The following is a 25032-nucleotide window of genomic DNA, read 5'->3' on the forward strand; positions in this document are numbered from 1 at the left end:
GGAATAAAAATGAGATCTAGCAGCTTTTTCTTTTACTTTGTCCCCCGAGTACACCTTGGAAAGCATTTACGATGTTCCCAGAGATGTATAGATTTATCTATGTTTTTTATCCAAAACGCTCAATAGAATCCTGAGGTCACATTCCCCACCATCTTAGGAGGAAGAATGAATGTGTTGTTACAGAAATAGATGAACAGGGTGCAGCCCGAATATATTGACAACTGGGTAAAAAACATTAACTAGGATTCTATTTGATAAAGCTTGCATTTGATACATGCATCAGAGAGAGGAGTTAGGGCTGAACCTGATTTCAGTTTTACACATCTCTGCCCTGAAAGCTTGGGACTGCAACCCTACTAGTGAACTGTTGGGCAGAACTAACGTTTAAAAAGCCCAACATAAAAACTATTTGCCCTGAAGGCTATGAGTGCAAAATAATGGTAAACAAATTTGATGTGAGAAGTGCTATGATCATGAACAAGCCCATTCTGATTCTGGTGTTGAGGATGAAGTCAAACATGGAAGACACGTGAAAATACATTTGCTTTGATTGAAACACATCAGCCAGAACACGCACCCAGCAGCAGCCATGCCAAAGCCTCCACAGAGGAAAACACAATAACTTGGTGCAACAGAGAGAAATCTGCCTCGGCAGCAGAGGTGGCATAAAGCAGAGACTGGTACCAGTTCTTTCGTCAAGCACAGACTGCGTATAAACAGGCCTAAAGAGCAATGGAGTTAAACAGTCAGGTACCTCAAGGAACACAGATTCTCTATGCTTTCAATGGCAAAGGGGTGCATGGGGTGCACAACCGGCATACTTGGGTCATTTATTCCTGGAATCACTCGTCATCTGCATTGATGAGATAAGGAAGTGGTTTGAGAGAACAGCCTGACTTGAAACTGGGTGATTGAACACTACGAGTTGTCCAGGTGGCAATTTTGAGGAGTAATTCTTCCCTCTGCTTGGCTCTAGTAAGACTCATCTACAGTACTGCATCCAGGTACAAGAAAGACACAGACTTATCAGAATGGGTCTAGACTGCTGTTTAGTCTAAATTGGCGTACTTCAAACATGGTAAGCAAAACCCTTGGTGAAGTGTCCCAAGTACAATCACAGAAGAGCAGGCATTGCAAGGGACCTCAGAAGAACATCTAGTCCAGCCCCCCTGCCAGAGCAGGATCACCTACAGTAGGTCACACAGGAACGCATCCAGGCGGGTTTTGAATGTCTCCAGAGCAGGAGACTCCACAACCTCCCTGGGCGGCCTGTGCCAGTGCTCTGTCACCCTCACAGTAAAGAAGTATTTCCTCACATTTATGTTGTTCCTGCTGCACAAACAACTAAATATCATATTGGAGCACACTGATGTATCACAGCTATAATTACAATTACGCAAACATAGTATGACTGACAGAGATTTTGACTATCAGCAGAAGCTGAACTGAGGCTGCAATACACTGAACAGCAATATCCAGTGTTAATGGCAGACTAATTCAATGGAAGACTCTAGTTAATTTCCTCAAAAAGTTACCTCATTGTGATTTTGAGTATGTGCACCCAGCTAAAAAAAACCAAAAAGCAGTCGCACAAATGCCCACAAAACTGCTCTTACTAAACATTCATGGTTCAAATAATTAAAGAAAAAATAATCAATCAGCAATCTGCACGTGCAATTGCATGATATTTTCTAAGTGGACATACAATTGAATACTGTGTTTAAATTTTTTTCAGAACACAATGCTCACAAAGTGAAACGTTTCATTTCTTAAGCTGAGCAAGAAATACCAGTTTTCCCACTATAATTTTTTTTTCGTATCAGATACTCAACTGTATGAAATAAATGGAGTTGACAGTCTGCATTAGTGAATGGCATCAGATTCTCCCTCAAAATCACTAGGAAGCAGTGTATGTATTTTTTTATTTAAAAACACTATTCCCCTCTCCTCTTTCCTTGCCTAGAAAGCAACACTACCGTATCATGCAGACCACATTATCTCACAAAGACACAAAAGTCTACAAAATAAAAAATGGGATATAGAAGTGTAATGAAAGATTAAATACCTAGCACCATTTAACATGCACTGAAATGCCTTGCACTGAAAAGGAGTAAACAATCAAAAACTGGTGATTCTTCATATGAAACAGGCTGAGAAACTCACTACCATGGGATACTGAAGAAAACTAGAAGCTCCACAGCTTCAAAGAGAGAGTCAGTAAAAGCACAGGGAAAAAAATAAGTTAAAAAAAAAAAATCTATCAAAGGCTATCAGACACATTAGATTACCTCATCAAGTCCTTAAGTCTCTAGTAGCTCAGAAAATACGTGGAATATCATTGTCAAATCTTGTTAATATCATTAGATACTAGAGAGATAACTGACAGTGTCCAAATGTAAGCAAAGGGGAAAAACGACTCAGTACAGCTACTGAGTCTAGGAATATAATCAGTTCGAGAAAGCAGACTCAAAACATCTAAAAAAATTTAATTTAAAATACATTACAGTTTACAATATGTAGTACATAAGTACCATTACACACATATGCACCACACATTACATAATTACATATATATTCACATCTATAAAATGTAAACTTATATAATAATGAATTCATCACTTTGCTTTGACTTTCACGAAGGTATCACATTTTGCTGTATACTGCTGAAGTTGTGGATATTTTAATGGTCATTATAGTGCAACTCATATAGAAAATTTTCATTTTACTACATTACAAGATGTAGCAGTGGGTGGTTCATCTGAATAATCTGGACTGTATTTCTTCCACAGAAAACTTTCATTTTTTTTCCAGAGAGAACTTTCATAAACTTCTCTGTCTTCTGTCACAGGTGGATGAGTTGGTCTTTCACATAGCTTCTCTATGACTGCTATGTCAGTGAGCTTCCTGAGGCTCTCCTCATTCTGCTCATTCAGCATGTCCCAGAAATCTTTTGGTCTCTCCTTTGTTTTTTCTACTTGCCCTGAAGGGAATCTCCTTGGTGATTCTGCAGGTACATTTCCATCATTTCTGAAGAGATCACTGAGAATAGAGGTATCTCCAAGTAAGTCCACAAAAGACTTCTTCTTACAAGTCTGAGCTTCTGTCTCCCCATTTTCTGACTGAGACAGGGATCTTTTCCTTGGCAGCTGTGCTCCCTCTGAGTCCTGCTGCCCTTCACAACTTTTTACAGGCAGCACCTCAATTATTTCTGATTTACTGCTTAATGAGCCAGTTGCCATAAAATCCTTGAATGCCTGACTGTTTCTGCTTTCGGTATGTTGAGTAGCAACAGTGGGTGATGGTTTACATTTTGCATCAACACAGACATCTTGCAAGTCCAAGTCATTGTGAAGCTGCTCTATTCCTTCATGGCTCTGTGTTTCTGTAGTTCCACTCAGTACTCCTTTAGCTGATGAAGATCTAGACTTAGTTCTTCCAAAATTAACAATGGACTTTCTTTTTCTGGAGTATGCTGAATCCAATTCTCTATAGTCATGTGAAGCTTTAGCTGGTATTTCAGCTGGGAAAAAAGACTCCATCTCTGGATGCTTGAAAATATAGAATTCTTTCAACATCTTCTGCCTTATTTCTGATGTAGCTTTTGCAATATATTCTGCAAGTTCTTCCACTGATCCCATATTGAAGTGGGATACCATTTCTTTGAATTGCCTCCTGTAATGATAAAGAAGGAAAAATGTGTTAATATTGACACCTTTAACTAGCAGCAAAATCAGCTTTCAATCAATTAATTCATTTGACCTACTTCACATATGCCAGAAAGTAATCACTAACAGTAACTTCCTTATTAGGAACATTGCTTCTCTTAGCAAACAGAATAAAGAATAATGACCTCAGAAGAACCCAGTGTGATTTCCTCAGCCTTATGATTCAAAGACTCACTGACTTTTGGTGTAGGTAAGCTAACACACCAAAGGTACTTCAGAGATTTAGCTACCAAAAAGATGCACAAGAACAGATGGTAGAATGTTTTTTGGGAAAAAAAGAGTAGTTGCTCAAACTCCTTTTAAAAGACTAGCTGAATAAAAGCTGGAGAAACGCACTCACAGGAGACAGGAACTGTCCTCTCCATCCTACCCACCAAGCTATGCAGTGTCTGCTAAGAGGCCAAGGTCTAAACGAGACCACCCCAACAGAGTTAGCCGCAGTTTGGGGTCGGGTAACCTAACTGGAAGGCTGGAGAAATAGGTTTACGCTTCCTTGTCAAAAAAAGGATATGAAATGTGTTACCCTTCCTGTATGAGGTCTCCAACAGGCAGTGAGATTTAGCACTGTTTAGCCTCAAATACTGCTTGACTGGCTAACTCCAACTACACTCTCTCTGTGTGTGTTGTGACTGTAGACAGCTTCCCACTCCACCTTACAACTACAGCACAAACTGAGGCACCCAACCATCCTCATATATTGCACAGCGCACCCAGGTGTACTACAAGGTCTAACTGTGAGCTAAGTCCTAACAAATGACCCGCTTATCATTTAAGAGTGAATGTGCTAAAGGTTTTTGCTAGATATGGCTTTAGGATCTCCGAATAACAGTCATCTCACTGACGGAAAACTTATAGAAATTAATAACTATGACTATGATTTTAAATATTTTTAGCATGAAGGGTTCTCCCCCACCTGTCTCTTAAATATTTAGAATCTTCAGTATCTATAACAGTAAGCAAATCTGGCGCTTCAACATCAGTAGTTCGGATAGCTGAGGCTAGCTGGCTAATATGTTCAAAACACTTGCATGTATTACTTAGATACTAACTCTCATGCAGTAATTTAGTTGTCTCAAGGCCAAATTGAAAATAAATACCAAATCCCAGTTCTATAGGTTTGCCTAGTTAACTACAGCTTTCTGTCTCCTGTTTCCACATACCACCTGGCTATTTTTATCAAACTTCTGTCTAGACAACAATGGAATTTAAGTTTGGTATTAAAAACAGCAATAGTTTTGGGAAAAGTGGAAAACAAAGAGATAGAAAAAAATACTATCCTTCCAAAAATTAGGGGAAAACTAGAACATTAGAATAAAAACTAAAAAATAGAGCCCTATGTCAAAAAATAAACACAAAGTCAAATTCTTTTTAAGAGTCTTTCAGTTGAAGTCATGAGACCTGGGCAAAACCATTAGGCAGTCAGTAGGCAGTCAGCTGCTCATGTTATATAATTCTTGTTTCTATGCAGTTTAAACACTGGTTGGTAGTACGGCATGATGCACATACCATGAACACACATGGTGATGACACAAGCACAGCTCTGTAATATATGACACATTGAATCAACATGTTAAAGTGATTTGTGAATTGAGTTCTATTTATTAATCAATTACGGCTACTCTTTGTATAGCATGAAGTTTCCCATTAGTTCTGCTCTTGCCATCATAAATTATCAAAATATCCCCAAGTATGGCTGAAACAAAGATCAGAGCAACTGCCCAGAGAAAAGTTCATTTTGACCTTGGAATTTTACTTCCATCTCACCGAAACAGTCTCACCTGCGAATTCCTTTGGGTGTCTTTCCAACCAAGAAGGTGGTTGAATCTACTCTGTGTGCTTTTTTGTTTTTCTGGGTCACAGGATAAGTAACATACAGGTGATGCTGATTACTGCTCGTCAACATTTCTTGCCCTCCTTTAACAACGCTCTTCTCCACTGTGTCGTCTTCTGTGTTTTCTTCATTTTTCTAGTAAAATGAGACATGGAAATGGTCAAAACAGCCGTGTCTCTGACATAACAACGAGTTCTGCTGTACCCAATTCTGTCACTCTTAGGTAGCGCTCAGTGGTTTGAGTGCTGAGACTGAAATGGAGAGCTGCAGAGTAGATTCTCTACTGTCACAAACTTTCAGGGACACTGAAGGTAAGTCTTGGTTCTCCAAGAGTACAGTGGGATATCTTTCCACACTGATTAATTGTGAGACTAATCAAAAGATCTCTGTAATGCAGATCTTCTCTAATGCAAAAACGGGTTATGCAAATATTTAATCCTGTGCCAGAGGACCCAAATCTCAGTTACAACCTCCAAATATTACTACAAAATAAAAAACGCCTGTGTCAATAGCTTATAGTCTTACAGGCTACAAAAAAAGCTTCCTGGATTAATTTATCATGAATAATAGATTATCTGGATTCGCTGCTTCCTGCTTGTTAATATGTATTACATAATTTTTGCATAGTATGTATCTAGAACTCTTAAGTTACGTCAGCAATTTAACACTTATAAACTATAAATAATCACAATACTACTCAAGGAACAAAAGTTTAGTAAAAACATTTTTGTCAGTATCACAATAATACAAACAATTGTAAAGATACTTTTACAAGAGGTATCAATATAGCTGCTTCTTAAGGAAAAAAAATCACACATTACAATAAATGAAAACAGTAACAAGCACATGATGCTTCTTCCATGGAGAATGCCAATTTTAAATGCAATAGTCATAAAAAGCTAATGTTTGAATCAAATTCGAGAAGATTGTGCTACAGACCAACTCGCCCTGCATTGACAGTCAATGTTCTGCACAAAAATATAATCTTACTTACACCTCAGTTATTTTTCCACAAATTCCCATAACTGTCAAAAAAATTTCCCCTTTGTTGAAAAGCCAGCCAAGGAAAATATGAAAAATAGAAGAATGTGTTGGAAGAGCAGGGAAAACTAGAAAAAAACAGAACAGCGACATTATCTTTTTTTTTTTTTTTTTCTCCAAATAAGATCAGAGTAAAAAATAACTGCTTAATGATGTCCTCGGTCCCTCCACTACCACTACTTTAGAGATGAAAACACAAACTTTGTTCACACCTTGCCACCTGCAGTTCAAAATTTGCTTTTGGATCTACAATGCTCCTTCCCAAAGTGTTTCTATTTGACCCATGTGCACTTCCTTTATTTCCATGGCCTGTTCACAACATTCTCAAACTTGAGGATCTCAATCCATTACTTTAGTGAGTAACCTCAAACTAGCACAGAGAGAGATGCCAATATTAAGGAACCTATAGGCATAAATTTTCACTCTTTAAGCTAAACACACAACTCTAAAGATTAAAATCTTACCGTGCTATTAGAAGTTAGATTATACAAAGCTGAAACCAAGGCCTTTATTGAGACAAAAATTCTATTCTCCCACTAATTTTATGATGACAGTAACAAAATTAAGACTGAATTACAAGGTTATCTGTAGCAGTTATCTTGCTAATTCTGCACGTATTTAATGTGTTTGGTTTTTTTTAAGAGACACATAGATAATACAAAATTTTACTTGGAAGATGTATTTTAAAAGAAGAGAGCAAAGCTACTTTCAATATATATTTACTTTGATGGAATTTTTGTAGAAAAAATATTCATGGTATTTTGAATCTCACTATGATAATACCTAGTGTATTTGTCGCTCTGTCAGGAAATCAGAATTGTATTATTTAATTCAAGCAATTGTAACTTGGGTAGAATACAAGCCTAACCACATCAATTAATGTGTGTCTTAAAAGTACTCTAAACGCCCATATATGTGCATTCACCCACCTATTATTAAACAAGATGAAAGCACAGGAAGCAGTAATACTTTGTTTTTTACGTTCACTGAAACACAGAAGATTAAAAATCTCTTTGTGAAAAAAGCCAAATGCTGTAAACACACGGAACATTATAAAATTAGAGAGAGAACCAGAATTAATGTAAAAAGTACTGCTAACTGCAAATAAACTCAAAAATGGTGTACTGAACTATGGATAGACAAAAGTCTTAAGTACTTTGGTCCACACTGCCAAACTCAAACGAAAACCGCAAAATACCACTACGCGTACACAAAGAGCTCCTCTTCTTCTACCTAAATTAGCTGCTCAAAGTTTTCTCCTCCAGGTAAAAAAAGTTACTGTAAACAAGTTACAGTAACAGAGCTGCAGGAGCTAATTCCAGGGCAAGCCCACAGTCACTGTAGTTACTCCTGAAAAACTTATCTTAGCTCTCTGGAGCAAAGCCAGTTGGTTAAATGGCACCCAGTTAGGCTGAAACACAACAACTGGCTCTGTTGAATTTGGGAAGGTTTTTGAAAGTTTGCCAACTTAAATCCAGCCCCCAACTCCCAAATCCAGCAATTTCTTTTGAAAAAATGATAAACATTTTGTCAGTAAAATTAAAACACTTATTTCAGTTTTTCTTAAGATGTCTCCATGTTTGCTAAAGGTCAAATTTGAAGTTTGTTACTCTGAGTAATACATGGATGAGGTTCTAAGTAGAGATAAAGTTTTACACAAACAGATGAAAATATAGATGAAAATACTCCCTGTATCTTTCTCCTAGCGTTACCATTTTAAAAAGTGAAAATTCCAATCAGTGTTCCAGCACTGTTAACATTCCACACTATTTTGCTTTCTTTTGAATTTGACTTTATGTATCACTCTAATTCCTCCCTCTCATGGCCAACTCCTTCAGATTCTCCTTCTATGTCTGCCTTCTAACTCATCAACTGAAATCTACTTCACAATGAAAGTTTTCTTTCAACAGCTTTCTATTTTTCACTCCTTAAGCACTCTTCTACCAAACTACTGCGTGCCCCCATTGTTTCCTGCTACATGAAATCCCATGCTGACTTCACAGCACTGTTCTTGTTAATCTGAATTATCATGCACAACATATGCATAACTACATCACAAAGAAAGACTGAAATCAATGCAATTTGATTCAGCTAGGAACCTCTGACTTTTTCTTACACTATTGATATTAGCACATTTAATCTACATATATTACTGATCACTAGACCCTTTATGCATTAATAACTGTTACAACTGAAATAATGGAATAATAAAGGAAACAAAAATCCTTTGACACAAGACATATCCTGTGCATTTGGAAGTGCTCATTATCTTTGTTTAACTTACTGTTAATTAATATATTTAAGTAAGTACAAATTCTTTGTCCTGGAATCAAGATTCCATTCAGTACCTCAATGAGTAATAGCATGTTTTTCTCTCACACTAAAAAGCTTAAATCTTCCAAATACATGATTATGGCCAAGTAATTTCAAATGACAACTAAAAATCACAGTATAGAAATCCAAGAGCATTCTTCCCAAACATTTTATCATCACATACATACTGTGTGTTAAAACCTTCTTCATCTACTTCTACATATATTTTACAAGAATTTTTACAAAAAGATTGACAGTAATCACAAAAGTATTTAGTCTTTTCTAACCAATATGCACTTGCAGTGCATGTTAAGAAATGTCCACTGTTCCAAGTGGAAAAATTTCACTTAAGTTTGACCACATACTTATTGGTCATCTGATAAATTAAGTGAGCCTATACTGGATAATCTGTAACATCATTATACATTTCTGTGTTCTCCACATTTTCTCCTTTCTCAAACCAGTATCTTGGTGGAGGAAAAATCGTGCAGTAAAAGAATTCCTTTGGCACCAAATATAAAAGATTTTGATTTAATTTCTGAAAGTAACAATTTTACTCCTTTGTTCAACTTCATGCACTTCTACTTTGACAAGAAAATCTTCACGCAAGGTTAAAAAGGAAGCAACAATTTATTTTGCACAGATGCAGGATGTTTAGTAGAAGGCAACACTTTTTGGATTCAAAAAGTGACATGAGAAAAGGTTGCGCTACAGGAAACAACCCACTAAATAGAAGGAAATAAAGTTAATGAAAGTACAGTAAAATGGAACTGTGAAGTGCTATTGTGAACTAGGACAATACTGTGCAAAACTGCAGCCATTCCTTTTACACTTGTTTTCTTATCCTATCCGCCCTTCATTTACTGCTCTTACTCTGAAGAGGCTTTCCATATATTGCAACAGGAAAGAAGAAAGATTATTACATAGCTGTGCAAAGATTAGTTTTTAAAATATTCAGAAAGCCCAAGGACTCCTACCACACATGAAAATATACTTCAAAGAAAGCATTTTCCACCTTTCGTGTTCTATTTAGTCTATGGGGTTTTCAACACAAATACATTTTATCTTCCTGCCACAGAAGATATTTCCTTCCCTTCCTTCTTCTTTTATGATGTATGTTTCTTGTTCTTAAAAGTATCTATCAAATTTTGGCTACTAATACCAAGTTTCTGTTTCTTTCAGTTATGTATTACATATGCAGTTACATACAGGCTGTAATCAAGAACCCAACAAAAGTGGTGGCATCTGCACTCTGAAAGTGCCAAAGCAGCTCATACCTATGAGTAACATTCTTCAAAAAGTATGAAGACATGCAGCTGAGCATCTATTAGAGCTCTGTGACAATCATCTCCTGCTGCATAGTTACAGAAGATTTAGCAATATTACACACCTACCCAAAGCAATTCTTGTCTGCCTTTGAAAATACAGAACTTCAGTGTCTGTTCTTCCTACCATACGCATGAAGAGATGGCTCTACACTCCAGAGCGATGACTGGCCAGCTTAAGCATGTGACTTCCCTCCTGCTCTCTTGCCCTTTTGCAAGGCAAAAGAGAATGGTTCATCTTTTCAAATACAGCAAGATGAAAATGCATGGGAAAGTAAGCGAGCAGAGGCTAGGAGTAAGATGAGGAACTGCCACAAATGCTAATGTCCGAGTTTGAGCTAAACAGAACCAATTCTGTTTAGTGTTGTCGCACTTCCTCAAGTCACCAGACTTAAAGGATACTAACTTCTTTCAAAAGGCCAAAACCGAACTTGTAAACATGTTTGCATAATTATTTCTCAGCCATAGCTGTACTGCATCCAAGGATCTTCTACTGCCTGACTACCTAAAGTATCACTATGGTTAAGTATCTTGCCAGACACTGACTTCCAGCCAGCAATAACTCTCTCTGACTTCCCCACTCAGAGCTGAAACAGTGTGAATAGGCTTTTCTCTTCAGGTGTGCATGAAACCACTGCTGCCAGATATCCAGGACACTTTCCATTTCACAGTTTCATTGTTTGTTTTCATTTCTAAAGCAAACAAGAAGGGCCTTATCAACCCCTAGCTGCCTTGCAGTCACCTAAATCATAAAAAACCAGCATGAAACACAGTGAATTCAGTATGATTGTCCTCTTAAAACACAGCTTACAAACAAATAAGAAACCTTTATGCCACATTTTACTTCATATTTTCCCACTCTCACCAAAACTTGAGTAAACACATGACTTTCCAGATATATTGTGAGGTGCAATGAGGTTTGAATAATTGCTATTATTTTGATCAGGCGATATTGCATTGCAATGAATTTTTCTACCCAAATAACAATTCTAAATTATTTCAGCTAATCTTTTTCCCTGTTATAGTTTTCTTTGGGTTTATTTTTGGTTGGTTGGTTTTTTTTGTTTTGGGTTTGTTTGTTAGGGGGAGGTGGTCTTGTTTCCTTCTCTCTCCTACATGTACACATGTGAAACAAGAATTCCTTGCTCATAGATTTGCACCTATCTCCTTTCACTCTCTCATCCTTCCAAACAGCAGCAAAAACTAAAGCCATGCACATATATCATAATGAAAATGCAACTACATGCTGCAGAGAATGTCACATATGAACTCATCATAGTTAAAACAACGAAAGGCCATATTGAAATGGTTAATTCCATTGCAAACTGGAATAGCAAAGTCAATAAAGCTGCATTACAGGCTAATCATTTGGGAACAATTATTTTAAAGCCGAACAGCATTCTCCATGTGTAATGGAATGTTATCTCCCAAAAGCCTACTCTTTGTAAGCAACTATCTAAACTTGTTGAATCTGGAAGCTGTGCAAACACACTGCATCAGAGTTACTATAACTGATCCAAGTCTTTGTCTGAATAATCTAAAATGTCACTGTAATACAAATAAGATAAAGAGGAGTTCTTAATGACACAACTTTTGTATTTACAGTATTCTCAACAGCACTTAAATCTGCATTGGATTTACAAAGGGCACGTTTTTTCCTAGGCTGACAGAATGCTTAGTTCTCTCCTTTACACCACACTGCAATAACATAAAGAGGGGTTTACCATTAATCCAGGTTTTACTACAAAGCATCCCGTTATTTCTCTGTCAAACACTGGCAAGAGTGCCAAATGTCTGTCATCCAATTCAGAGGATTAAGTCTTCTTTTATAGTGCAACTCTTGTACGAATTTATAAAAATACAGATATAGTTTCTTAGAGCTGGTCACAGTCTATATTTTGGCCTGAATTCATGCCACAGAGGTTGAATATGACAGCTGGCAGGAAGCTGAGGGGAGAATACATCCTCCCCCTTTTCAGTCACCACATTTCTGTTGCCATAGTGATTAATCCTCAATTGAATGGCTGTCTTTGTACATTTCTTTTCAGTAAAACTTTAAGTAAACTTAAGTTGAAAACATGCCGTTGGCTGAAAAAAAAAACACCGACTAGAGTACTCAACAGGTACAGTACAACTTCTTGTGACTAATACTTGTCCACATATTAAAAAGTGCAAATTAGCTCTAATGTGGGACATCACCAGCTTTTCAAATTGTTTAGCATGTCCTGCTCCCATTTTCTGTCTTTTTGGTGAAGCCTCCAAGCCTTCTCCAAAGTCTTCCCCATGCTCCAACCCCCACTCAGGATTTCCACTGAAGAAATATTATCCAAATAAAGCTTTATAGGAACTATATAAAGCCTATTCTCGACTTCTATACTTGTGTAAAACATTTCACATTGGCTATTTTTGCCAATTAACATGGCAATTAATTAGGAAATTACTGAATGAAGTAATTTAATTCATAATAGACTGGAAACATTGAAAAAAGATATTTAATTTTGCCTTGGGAGGCTTCTATTTCTTACAGTAGCTAAGAAAAAACTTCACAAGTAACAGTGCAAGTTATTCAAAAATCAACATAACTAAGAAGATCTTGCACTGAAAATCTGCCAGTTTGCTTTAGAGCCTGGAACCCAGTAGAAAAAAAAAGAAAAAAAGGATCAAAAAAATCAAAACCTCTAAAATTACTTAGTAGATGGTTAAGGTCTTACAGAAGTTGTTAACACTTTCATTTTTTCACAAAAACTAATAACGTCAGAACAATTTTGAGCACTATATGCTCAAAATATATATGCTCAAGTCATAAATGACTCGAGACTTTTCTTGAAAGGCCGAAGTAACTGTAAGTCTGCTCTGTAAATCTGGCTTTATAAATCCACTATGACCTGTCTACAGGTTCATTCATTTTGGTTTTCAGCTATCTTCTTAACAGATAGTGATGGGGTAATAGAGACAATAATCTTACACTTGCTCCATGAAAAAACAATGAATTTTTAACCAACTCTACACAATCTTCTACTTTTATGAAACCCCACAGACTTCTGTGATAAAAGGAATATACTCCTTAAAACACAATTTATTTTCCTTCCTTCAGGATCATGAGATAAAAGAAGTCCTTTTATATTTGTTTGCTTCTATTATAGTTGTATACAAGCTGTCTGTCTTTAATTCAGATGTTGGACAGGATTTATTTTGACTAATGATATTCAACCAAAACATGGTTGAATATCTTCTTGCTTGTACAATTGATCCTCTTGCTTGTACAATTAGTGCACACTTCATACTGCCGCTTCTACTACTTTTAGATTTTTTCTCATGTTTCATAACTGCTAAGTATTGAGAGAGCTCTCATGATGTCCTATTTTTATGTCTCAACAGCAGACTTAGTATTCTGGTTGTTACCTAACTGTATCTTCAACAGCCATATAGAATTTATGGAAATGCACAGAAAAACAAGCATTCAGTACTATAAACAAGAACCTTCTAGCTAAACTAGTCATTTTGCACAACTCTTCTTAAAACAAACCAAATTACAGAGTATAACTATGCTCTCTATCACCTCTGGAGAAAGAAGAGTCAAAGGCTCTGCAACAGTCTTGAAGCCAAGTACCAGAGTTACCTGAACCACAAAGCAAAAAAGAACACAAGAAAGAGTAGTAAGACCTACTTCTTATAAAAAGAACCAACATTTTGTTCCCTTAGGGCTTTAAAGGTGCAGAAAAAAAAAGTAAATAAAAGTAATACGTTCTGTTCCTTCAGAGAAAAGGTAACTGTGTAGTATGAATACTAGCACAGGTAATGCTAAGACCAGACTGATTACTTATTACTGGATAAAAAATATGCCTGATTGATACTTCCAGTTTAAAAGCTAAAGAAAGATTTGTCATTAATGCAAATGATCCATTTCTAACGCAGACCTTCTGAAGTCATAGAACGAAATTATCACTAAGATGAACACCTTTTCTTATCCCAAAGTTCAAATATTACATTTTTTATAATCAATTTAAAGCTTAAGTTTTTATTCATTAGTTACTCCTGCTCTTAAATGAGATGTTCTACATACTTTCGAAGCTCTCTTTTGAGGAGCAAAACTCCTTGTCCCTCCTCCCTGTCTCTCAATGATCTTCTTCCCATGCAAACTCTCTCACTTTGAAGGAAGAGTCCTCACAGGTTTTGTAGTCTGCTCCAGTTTTAAGCAGTTTCTACAACTCAAGACTACATTAGTCTCCATGCTTCAGCAGTAAAGGAAGGACTAATAAACCTAATTTCTACTCCTTCTATCTACTGCCAGTAGAAAACTAGGAAGACTTTTTTTTATATTGCTTTCCAGTAATTTATTTTTGCTGTTATTCATATTCAGCTTATTTCCATAAATGAGCTACTGCAACAAGAAAGCTTAACCTAGAACACAAAAGTTCATGGGAATTTAGTAAAGCCAAAATATGATTAGGTGACTAGTCAACAGCAAGCAATCAACAAAATATCAGTGTTCTTAGAGAAGGTCGTCTTATCAATTACTTTTGCTTATTATTAAATTTTACTTATTGCTTATTTAACAGTTTATTAAGCCTGTCATTCCATATGCAAGCATGAAGCCAAAATTTTGCATTTGATCTTCAATCAAGATTTGTAGGAAAAGCTGTATTTCCCAACTTACAACTCATCCATTCAATGGAATACTTTGTCAGCTTTTAATTACTCTTGCGTCTCTTTCCCAGAGACACTAGTCATTTCTTGATAAATCTATTTAAAATTTGAAGTCAGATATGTAGTATTACAGAGAGACTGCAGAGTAAAAATTGAAAACAGGAAGACAGAGTTGGCACAGGTAAACTGAACAGCACAAAGCATATTTTACTTTTGTCCTAAAGAGAACTATGCAGGAAATGTAGGGATCCTGTTTTGATCTCTCCTACTTAGAAATAAGACAATTTGATTAAGTGTGCTTAAAACGTGACATAAACATTATCATGGCATTGTTCAGGAGCCTTCATGATGTTATCAAATAAAGCTTCAATATAAATATAAAATGCTTCTAATTAAGAATGTGATAATTGAAACCCAGACAATCAGAAACAGCTACACAACAGTTTCTGAGAAACGCTCTTAGACTAATGATGCTAGAAAGCCGTATCAGTGAGAAATTTGAGCTGACCAAATTACACATAACGCTACTTTAATCTGTTGAAAAACATTTTTATTAAACCTCACTTGAAATCAACTTTCTCTTTATCATAACGTAATTACTTCCTCTGACAATGAATGTCCTAACTTAAGCTGATGGCAAATAAGTGAAAAGTGATCAACAAAAAGTGATGGCCAGAAGGGCAACAATGATCAAGCTTTTCACAGAAGACCTTCTGAAACAAAAATAAAATAGTGAAGAAAGTAGCAGTAACATTTCAAGTAGATCATATTTCAAAGCTGTCAATTAAGCTCTGGTAGCTCTTTTTTTAAGCAGAGCACAAAAAATTCAAAGCTCCTCATTTAAGAATAAGCAGCCATCTAGGGATTATTTCTAGATTAGTGCCTCTATGTAAAAGAAAGAGGAGGAAGTAAAGGAAGAGGCAGCCTTCTCTAAAACTACTGATGTCTTTCCTCCTACTTCAATCTCCATGAGAACTGATACTACTGTTGCTTCAGAGTGAAAAATAGACACCTTAGGAAAACTGACAAGCTAATCAAGAGAACTTCATTTGTAATACTTGCGGTCACACAAACTCTTAATAATGAGACACAAGTTACATGACCAACACAAATGAACTCCCACAAACCAGTTTTGAACATAGGTCAATCAATGTACTCTCTTCAAAGTCTTCTTTCATTCATACTTAGTTTTGATAATCTTATCAGCCACTGCTATTAAATAAGTACCTCTCTGCAGTATTCTTTACTATTTTTGACCAAACTTTTCTGTTAATAAGTGACATTCTAATGCAAATGTGTTAGAATTGCTGGTTGGCCTGGTTTGATCTTCCCAGTGTAAAAATTCTTTGGTGTCCATCCTAATGGTCTAATTAAAAACAGTACATTAACAGCATTGGAAGAAACTCTTCTAGCCACTGTGGATGTTCAATACCCAGAACAACATAGTCTGATGTCTACAATTCCAATAGTGATTGCTAACATGTTTGTAAAGCCTAAAGTGCACATTCACCAATTATTTATTCTATGCTTGTGGTTTATCTTAAGAAACAATCTAGAAAACTGCAAATGTTTATTACAAGGCAAATAAAGCATCCCATAATCAGAGCATATTAAAACCACTATGGAATAAAGAACAAAATCTGGAAGCTGTACCTGAATTTATTCCAGATTTGTATGCATTGCAAACGCAATTAAACAAGATACATAACCAACAAAAAGCATTAAAAGTATCTGTTGCTGCACATGAGCACTCCCAGTAAACTCTAGTTTTGTGTTTCAGACATTAAGCATAGGCAATTTAACTTATTATAGCAACTGCATGTCTCCCTTCACCAAAATGAAAAAAAAATAAATATGCAAACTGATTTATATTTGACTTTCCATGCTACAGAGATTCTGGCATGTACTGTGGCAACTAGATATAGCAACCGCATGTCTCCCTTCACCAAAATGAAAAAATAAAAAAATATGCAAACTGATTTATATTTGACTTTCCATGCTACAGAGATTCTGGCATGTACTGTGGCAACTAGATTTTTGTTAACTGCATCTAGAATAAACTGTATTTTTTTCAAGACTCAAATCAGAAAAACATGGCACAGAATTTGGCTTCAAACACTCAATCTTTAATCTTACCATTTCTCTGGCAGAAAAATCCCACAGAGGGTGCTGTGCTGCTCAATTTGCAACTCTTTCAGAGCTGGCCAATGTAAAAACCTCCCCAAAAAAACAAAACACAGAAGTAATTTATTAGACCTCCATTTGAGCCTCCTCCTCCCATCCTCAGTGGCTTTGATCACTCATGGTGGCCATTAACAGAAAAACAAGTTTGTTAGAGCTTTTTAAGATGAAAGATGAGGATTAAAAAAAGTAAAAACAACATTTCCCAAACATTTCTCTTTACCTTGGCACTACAGACTGCTACATTAGCAGGGAGCTGGGAAAACTGCTTCAATTCAAATACATCTCGCACTGCCCACCGGCTCAAGCGATTCTCAGCCTTGCTGGATCCAACCACATTCTGATTTGAATGAATATATGCCACCTCTTGAACACCATCTGACATGGAGAAAGGTATAATTGAAGATGTCAGTTATTCCAAAACCCTTAACATAAAATACCATTCTTCAGCGCAGGGTGTAAGTTAAAAAAAAAAGTTTTACACAAAAGTTGCAAAATTTGTGATCTCACTCAGCACAAAGCTTCTCAGCTCTATGAAATTAACAACTGGCATTAGACTTATTCAGAATTATCCAAGCAGTTTAATACTACTTCCGTTTTAGTGTGATTTTTTTTTTCAGATGGACAAAGAAATTTCAAAGCATCTATGAGTTAATGGCTGCACTACTAATGTTCAAAGTTAAGTCTCTAACAAAATTAAATCCTCTACATGGTATTTCAAATTCCCAGATGACTGTTCGTTTTTCATTTACACAAGTGTTTATTCAACAGCCCTGTCAAGATTTTAGAAGCTTTACAGTTCAAATATTCAATCTTTACATGTTTCAAGACAGTAAGTGTTTAATGAAACATTACAAAGCAACCCATCACACCAGAAGACAAGGCTAATAGGCAAAAAGAAAGATAAAGACATAATTAAATAATTTAGCATGCTATCTTGTAACAAAAACACATATAGCAGGAGGAATTTAAAACTTCCTAACAATGATAAATTAGTAATTCAACTGAAATAAAATGAAAGAAATTAAATTACTAGTTACCTAAATACCTGTCCATTGATTCGATTTTTTGCTCTTGAATTTCAAATTCAGTTTTACTTGCAGAAGTTCTATGCACACCATAATTGCTAGCCTTCATTTGTGCAACAGAGGTATCCTGAATAGTATGAAGTATTTTAGGCCCAAACCAAACTCTGCCTCTCCAGATTTTATGTTTAGAGTTTTGCTTTCTGGCACAAATTTTCTCAACTGGTAAGTTATCTTCAGAAGATGAAAATTCATCTATATTTTGAGAATCACTTTCCTCTTCTTTTCTGTTGGGCTTCTTTGCTTGTAGAATAGATTTGGAGACGTTACCTAGTCCATTGTTATGGGTATGTCTTTCCTTCCATTTCGGAAACCTGGAAGTTCTTACCTTTCTTGATTCAAAATTATGGGAAATTTCAATATCATCAGACTCATCACTTACATCACTTGCTCCTTTCAGATCTCTTGTGTTGTCCTTGATATCTTCAAAAGACATGACTTTGGTGAAATTTGACTCAGCACTGTGGAACCCAAATTGCCTACTGTCTCCCTTAAATAAAAATCCATGTTTTTCTTTTGCTAATTCTTCACAATTTTCAGATGTTGATCTGTGTATTTCAACTTTATTAGTAAGTATTTGCTGTTGGCATGCTGGAACTTGTGTAGGATCATCCTGTTCAGAACTGCTTTCAGTTTCCATGACTATATCACTTTGCTTTGAAATGCCTTGATCCTCGCTTTCTCTGTCCTTCTCCTCTTCAGAGTCAGATAAAACAAGCCAGTCTGTACTACGAAGATCTTTATCAGTTCCATTCAGTGACTGAGCCGCTTTCCCATGCTCCCCAATAGGCACATGGCTTTGACTTTTCTGGAAATCACTGTACTTGTCCTTTATGTTTGTTCTTATAGTCTGATCATCAGAACTTGAATGATGAGAATTGTAACTATTATCTCCTTCTTTGGCAGTTTCAATTTTTCTCTGCAACAACTTAGAGAATCCACACTGCATTAAGGAAAGCTGTCCCTTTGTTACCACTAAATTACTTGCATTGCAAGGCTTCCTTCTGTCACACTTCTTCACAGAAGCTTCAAGAATATCATCATCACTAAAGTCATCACAAAAATCCATTTCTTCTCTCTTTAATTGTGCCTGGATACCTCGGGGATCTCCATCTTCTTTACAGTCTGGTTGCTCATACTAAAAAGAAAAATAATTTACAGCAAAGGTATTTAAAACATAAACAGTATATAGAACATACCTAATTCCAAAGCAGTGTTAATTATGACTAACTATGTTAATCAAAAGGAAATAATATACAAAACAGCATTCCAGTAACATAAATATAAAGCAAATATAAAACAAATAATACAGAAATAATATAATACTGTGTAATGATACTCAAAAAAATAATCTCACAGAAGTGGTCAAGATCCTTGTATATAGGTGCTAAGACATTTTAAAAGAGCTATCAATACATAACAGTCTACTCTAAACTTAGCTGAAGTTTACTGTAATCAAACAAAAATTATCCCCAGGCAAGCCTGAAACATTTTCAAGATATAAAAGTCCAGAATACAGCTCCAACACTGTGTATTACTGAGACAAGAATTATGACACTATGTAAATTGAAAGTGAAAAGGGTAAATACTGAACTTATGTACATGAAGAGAAGTTTTAAAATTAATGTATTAATCCTGATAACACCCTGCTTAACAAAAACAATTTAACAAGAGCTAAAGAAGTTACTGATTGTCATGAAGTCCATTGTGATCATACAGTGATGTTTTAGCAATGTGAAGTTATGCCCAATGTGATGGCACACTGGTTTATTTACCTGAAGAAATTTCTATAAAGCACAAGCAATAGTGCCTAATTTTTAATATCATTTAGAGTGATCTAATCTAACAATATTTTCATGCCTAGAGGCCTTATTGTAGACGTAGCTGTTTGTTTTTTAAATCACCTGAACACAGCGTTCAGTCAAGAACACTCATAAAAATGCTCCCATTAAACTCAACATTTTCAAGGGGAAAAAAAAAGAATCAAACAATTTGTTCCCAAAGAAAATCAATTAGATGCACTTTTTAAAAAAATAAAAGCTCAGCATTGAACAGACCATTGATTTGGTGGGAATCACTGTCTGATGACATCAAGTAAACAGCCCACGTCTTCCACACAGGTCCACATATCTGACGCAACCTTTCAATTCTCCAAACCAATTGCATTCCTTTCCACAATTTTGTACCCAAAATCTTCTGAACAACACTAGGCGTCAGATTCTCAACAGACTTCTTGATCAAAAAGCTGCCATGTCATATTTCACAAGGCTGTCACCCTTAAGACACTACAGAGCAATGCTCCAACAAACCACATTGCTCTGTAGTAACAGCAGGTTAGTAATACCTTCGCCCAGATTGAGTATATCCAACTATTGAACAGCACACTGTATTACCAGATGTACAGAATATTTCATCTTAAATGCAGAAATAACAGGCAGCATGACATTATCTGATGTTTTACAATATGTAAATCCAAAAGCAAGCAGACAATAAAATCCACAAGTACAATCTAGGGTAAAAAATATTATCAGCCTAACAACACACTGTCTTCATTTGCCACTGCAGTACTAGGAACTAGAGGGACTGGCACGCTCTGGTTTGCAGTCCACAGACACCTTACCTTTTCTGAGCTGCACGGAGGAGTCTCTTCCTTTAGCCATGTGGTTGCTGTCATGACTCCTGCTTCTACTCGCCCTTCCCTCTAAATCAATGAACAACATACACTATAAAAACTGTACTTGTTTGAGTTAACAAGTTAACAAAGGAAAGCCCAGGGGAAAAAAAAAAAAAAAGTTTCTTTCGGTCGTGTAAGCACCAGAAGTACAATCAGGAAAGTCTGTGACATTTTGGCGATACACTTAACTGTTCTTTGATCTAAAGCATAACCTGCACGCAAAGTAGCCTACACTGTTTTGGTAAATTTAAACTATTTTCCAAAGGAAATTATTTGCTACAATGTTCATATTACATGCCCTGTATTAATTTAAAGAAGTTTTGAGGTTAATGCTATCTTTATAATGCTGTACCACAGCACAGAATCACACAGAATCACAGCCATCGCCTAGTATAGGCAAAATAACAAAATAAAGGGAAGGATGGCAAGAAACCTAGAATAAAGCTGTGGTAAATTTCAAGATGCAAGTTAGCTGCAGCAACATGCAGGATAGAAAAAAGTATAATACTACATATACTTAAAATTAATTTGCACTATATGCTATGGAGTTGGCCCAACAGCCTTTTTAGAGTAACCAAGAAAATAATCTTAAAATATGAAGCCTCAGTTATTTACTTCCACCCTGTAGCATTCTGAAATACAGCATATATATGTTATTAAACAGCTTTTGACATCGTAAAATGTACTATAAAAAAGTTACTGTGATCACAAAAAAAGTTTTGCAGTCAGAATTCTGGCTTAAAAGGTCACTCTGAGCTATTGATGAATAAAAGGTATCGTATGCACAAAGCTGACAGTATGAGAATGTATCACAAAAATAAGTGTGAGCATTTTTATTAGGAAAAGAAATACATTAGCAAACTTTTGAAAACAGTAATTCAAACTTTTTCAATTTTTCTGGTTTGATTTAAGGAAATTTGTCTACATCAGAGTGAGAAATTAATATGTCTATTTTCACTGAAGATACTGCATAGACAGGTGCTGTTTAAGTTTCACCATTCTGTTTTATAAAGTGTTTCCATTCAAAATTATCACAAAATATCTCATGAGAAAAGGAAAAATGTAAAACTAATATCCAAAATTAAGTGTAGGACTTCACACCTCCAGGATGTCTTTGGTAAGACAAGAGCCATGAGTCCTCAGTTTGAAGAGGTTATGGATCCCAAAAAGCTCTCCTTGATGGTCCTTTGATCCTTGCACTGCCTCGAAATACCGCTTGGCATTTTCACTTCCAACCACTGCACAGTGAAGTTGCTAAAACAGAACAACACAAGCAATTTCAGAAGTGTTTGCTCCAGCAACATGTCAGAATTTCCTGGCATCCACATTATATACACAGCTTTAGTTAGAGCAGGGAGAAGTTCCTGAGGGAGAATATTTTCATTTTCCTAGCAGATGTTGGTATAAAAGATTGTGGTATATAATATGAACTGCCTGGCCTAAATGAATAAAAAAACCAAAACCAAAACCAAAAATTCACGTCTTCTACTTCATTTTGCTTAGTATCAGACACTTGCTATACACACTACTGACACTCCACTGCATCTTGACTGCTTATTTTTCCTCAATATTAAATTCTTACTATTTTGTCATAGTTTTTCATACTTTACATTGTATGCTTACTTGCGAAGGATTAAAAAAGCCACAAGATTACTCCTACTGATCTCTGAATATTTTAATTATTAGGCATGCTTGCTAAGCAGACTGAATCGACTTAAATCTTACAGGTGAAAAGGAATGACAAGTAAATACTTTGTCAGGCAGAATTAAAAAAATTTTCTAAGTCAGGGAGGTTTAGCTGCATTTCCACGACTTAAATACTTCATTTCTTTGACTGTAAGTAGAGGAACGTCAAAACCATAGTTTTATGGATACCAGACCTGTAATATTTTTGTAACGGTCTCTAAGCAGTTGGTGGTTCTTCAGTTCTACTCCCGTCTAGTTCTAGCACTGAACAGGCATTTTCCTGAACAGCACATCTCTTGAATTATGCAGGCCAGTAACAGTCAAATTCTAATTTAACTGTAGCTAAGCACACTTCCTTGGATTATGCACAATATTTACAAAAGTACACTTTAGGATACATATGTAACTTATTTGGGTTTCTGTTATGCTAGATTTCAATTTTATTTACATCAGATTCTTCAACCACACATGACCAAGAGAACTAAGCAATACTAATTAAAAAGAAAACCAGCAACATTAAAATCCAGTAGATCCCTCAGTAAAAATACACAAGAAACTTGATAAAGCATTTTCACATAAATTCATTTCATGAAAAAGATGGTAGATAATTAGCTCAGAGAGTACATTGGTACAGTTCACCAAGCCACATGTCCACATGCATTCATGGTTTCTGATTTTTAAACAGCCAAAAAATGTATTTCCTTCACAACTTACTGAAAATTTCCTAACTGTGCTCAAGTGTCAATAGCAGGGAATGCCATCCAACTATAGACTCCAAAAAAAAAAAATATATCCAAAATCTACAATTACTCTGTTGACTGTTTTTTAGTTGACTTGAAAAACACAAATCAAATTGAAAAAAACCAACCAAAAACCCCCCACCCAGCAAATGAGCCTTTCAAGAAGTTTTATACATGTCTTTTGAAATCAAAACAGACAATATGCAGGTCTCCTTTATCTACAAGATCACCAGCTCCAACGACCTCTACGCATGACTTCCCTCCTTCAGGACTGGAGTGAATATGGTTGGTTTTAATGTTATTGCTTGCTTTGTCAGTCTTTCTGAGACCTCTCCTCCCAATACTTGGTGTTGAAATGAATCTTCCAAAGTACTTCACACAAGAAAAACTTTGGAATAGGATGCTCTCTAAGCTTTTCTAGCTACATGGCTACAAAGAATAAATTACGTATTTTTTTCTGCAAGGCGCCCATGAAGCAGTGCAATTCCTGTTCCCAATGTGTTAGACAACTAAATCATTAGCTTCTATATTTTCAAGCCTCTCAAAAACAGTTTTTAGACTGTGTTTTATTTTTGACTTGTGTCATTAGTACACAACTTCAACTATTAATGTAACATCTTTTTCATTCGGAGCTTTTGATAGTCTCTGAAAATTGCTCACTTACCTGTGAGCACTTTGTCCCATCACCTACTAATTTTAATTCCTTCTTAAAGAAGTTTCCTCTTTTTTATTTAGATAATTTCATCAAAATTAAACAGAACTCTAATGGCTTTTTGGCTTCCACAAAATACTGAAATTATGTGAGATAGTGTCACTGCTAGGCTTTTTTGGAAGTAACATTTTAAAGAAGGCCATACATGTTCCGGGAGCAGCTCAAGATCTGATCTTCCAGCTATGGGTTTTCTGACTATTTGCTCCATGAACCTTGTCACTTACTTAAATCTTAAGAGGATAATGACAATCTGCATGCTACTGCATTTCCCACTCATTCAGCCCCTACCCTCCTCCTTGTAAATAAACCACCTACAAGAGGGTGCTTGTAACCAAAGGCTCGTACAAACTTTTCCTATTTATGGCCAAAAATTCAAATTTATTAGTCTAATCCATCAAATATCATAAAGCTTTCTTTAATATATAATATCATTTGCCCACTAAAGGGACTTACTTTGTCTTTTCTATGTAATGCATTCTGCAGAACAACTGTATCTCACGGATTTCCTTCCTTCCTCCAATTTTATGTCTATAATGTCAGTATCTTAAATTCAATCATCTTATTTCTTAACTTGCAACTTCTGCTGAGAAAAACATTTCTATATTTCATCTAGCTTTTCTGCAGCCTGCTCTTGCTTATGTTCAAGTTTGCTTATTTTTTAATTCCGATCTCATCTGGATACAATTATTAGATTATGTGTTCCTCAAATTGCACAGTTCGTTTTTTTCTAATCTTAGGTGTTTAAACTTATCAATGATAACAAAAAAAACTTTGAGCAAGTGTTTCAGGCTGAGGATTCCAGCAAACAACTTATATTCATAACAGTGGCAACTACAAGCTGTTTTCCCCTCCTTTTATAAGCAAGTTTTCACAGGAAGGTGAACAGCAAAGCCTTCTTGCATTTCTTCTATAACACCAGCAAGACTTCTGTCCTTTCTCCAACCTTTCAGAAGAAAAAGCTGCCTGAATCAGACTGCTGCAGTCTGACTACAGACCGTGAGGCTACAAGTCTCACAGATATAGTTCACAAATCTTCAAGTAACACAGTTCTGCGTATAAACTTATTAAAGAG

The 25032-nt window shown here is 35.9% G+C and overlaps 1 protein-coding gene across 1 annotated transcript in view; it reads right to left on the bottom strand.

Annotated features, from left to right (window-relative positions):
- Positions 1–2717: 2717 nt before the first annotated feature.
- The window catches only part of LOC104277799 (DNA excision repair protein ERCC-6-like 2), a gene marked incomplete at its 5' end in the record, with an annotated part of 29866 nt that continues 7551 nt past the window's right edge, over positions 2718–25032 (bottom strand). The window contains 6 exons of the mRNA XM_009874551.1: positions 2718–3672; positions 5504–5691; positions 17287–17441; positions 18104–19286; positions 20769–20849; positions 21924–22076. Of these exons, the coding sequence (XP_009872853.1) occupies positions 2718–3672; positions 5504–5691; positions 17287–17441; positions 18104–19286; positions 20769–20849; positions 21924–22076 (2715 nt within the window). The remainder of the gene's footprint in view (positions 3673–5503; positions 5692–17286; positions 17442–18103; positions 19287–20768; positions 20850–21923; positions 22077–25032) is intronic.

The sequence above is a fragment of the Apaloderma vittatum genome, unplaced genomic scaffold (genome assembly GCF_000703405.1).
Source record: "Apaloderma vittatum isolate BGI_N311 unplaced genomic scaffold, ASM70340v1 scaffold32648, whole genome shotgun sequence".
Classification (NCBI taxonomy): Eukaryota; Metazoa; Chordata; class Aves; order Trogoniformes; family Trogonidae; genus Apaloderma; species Apaloderma vittatum.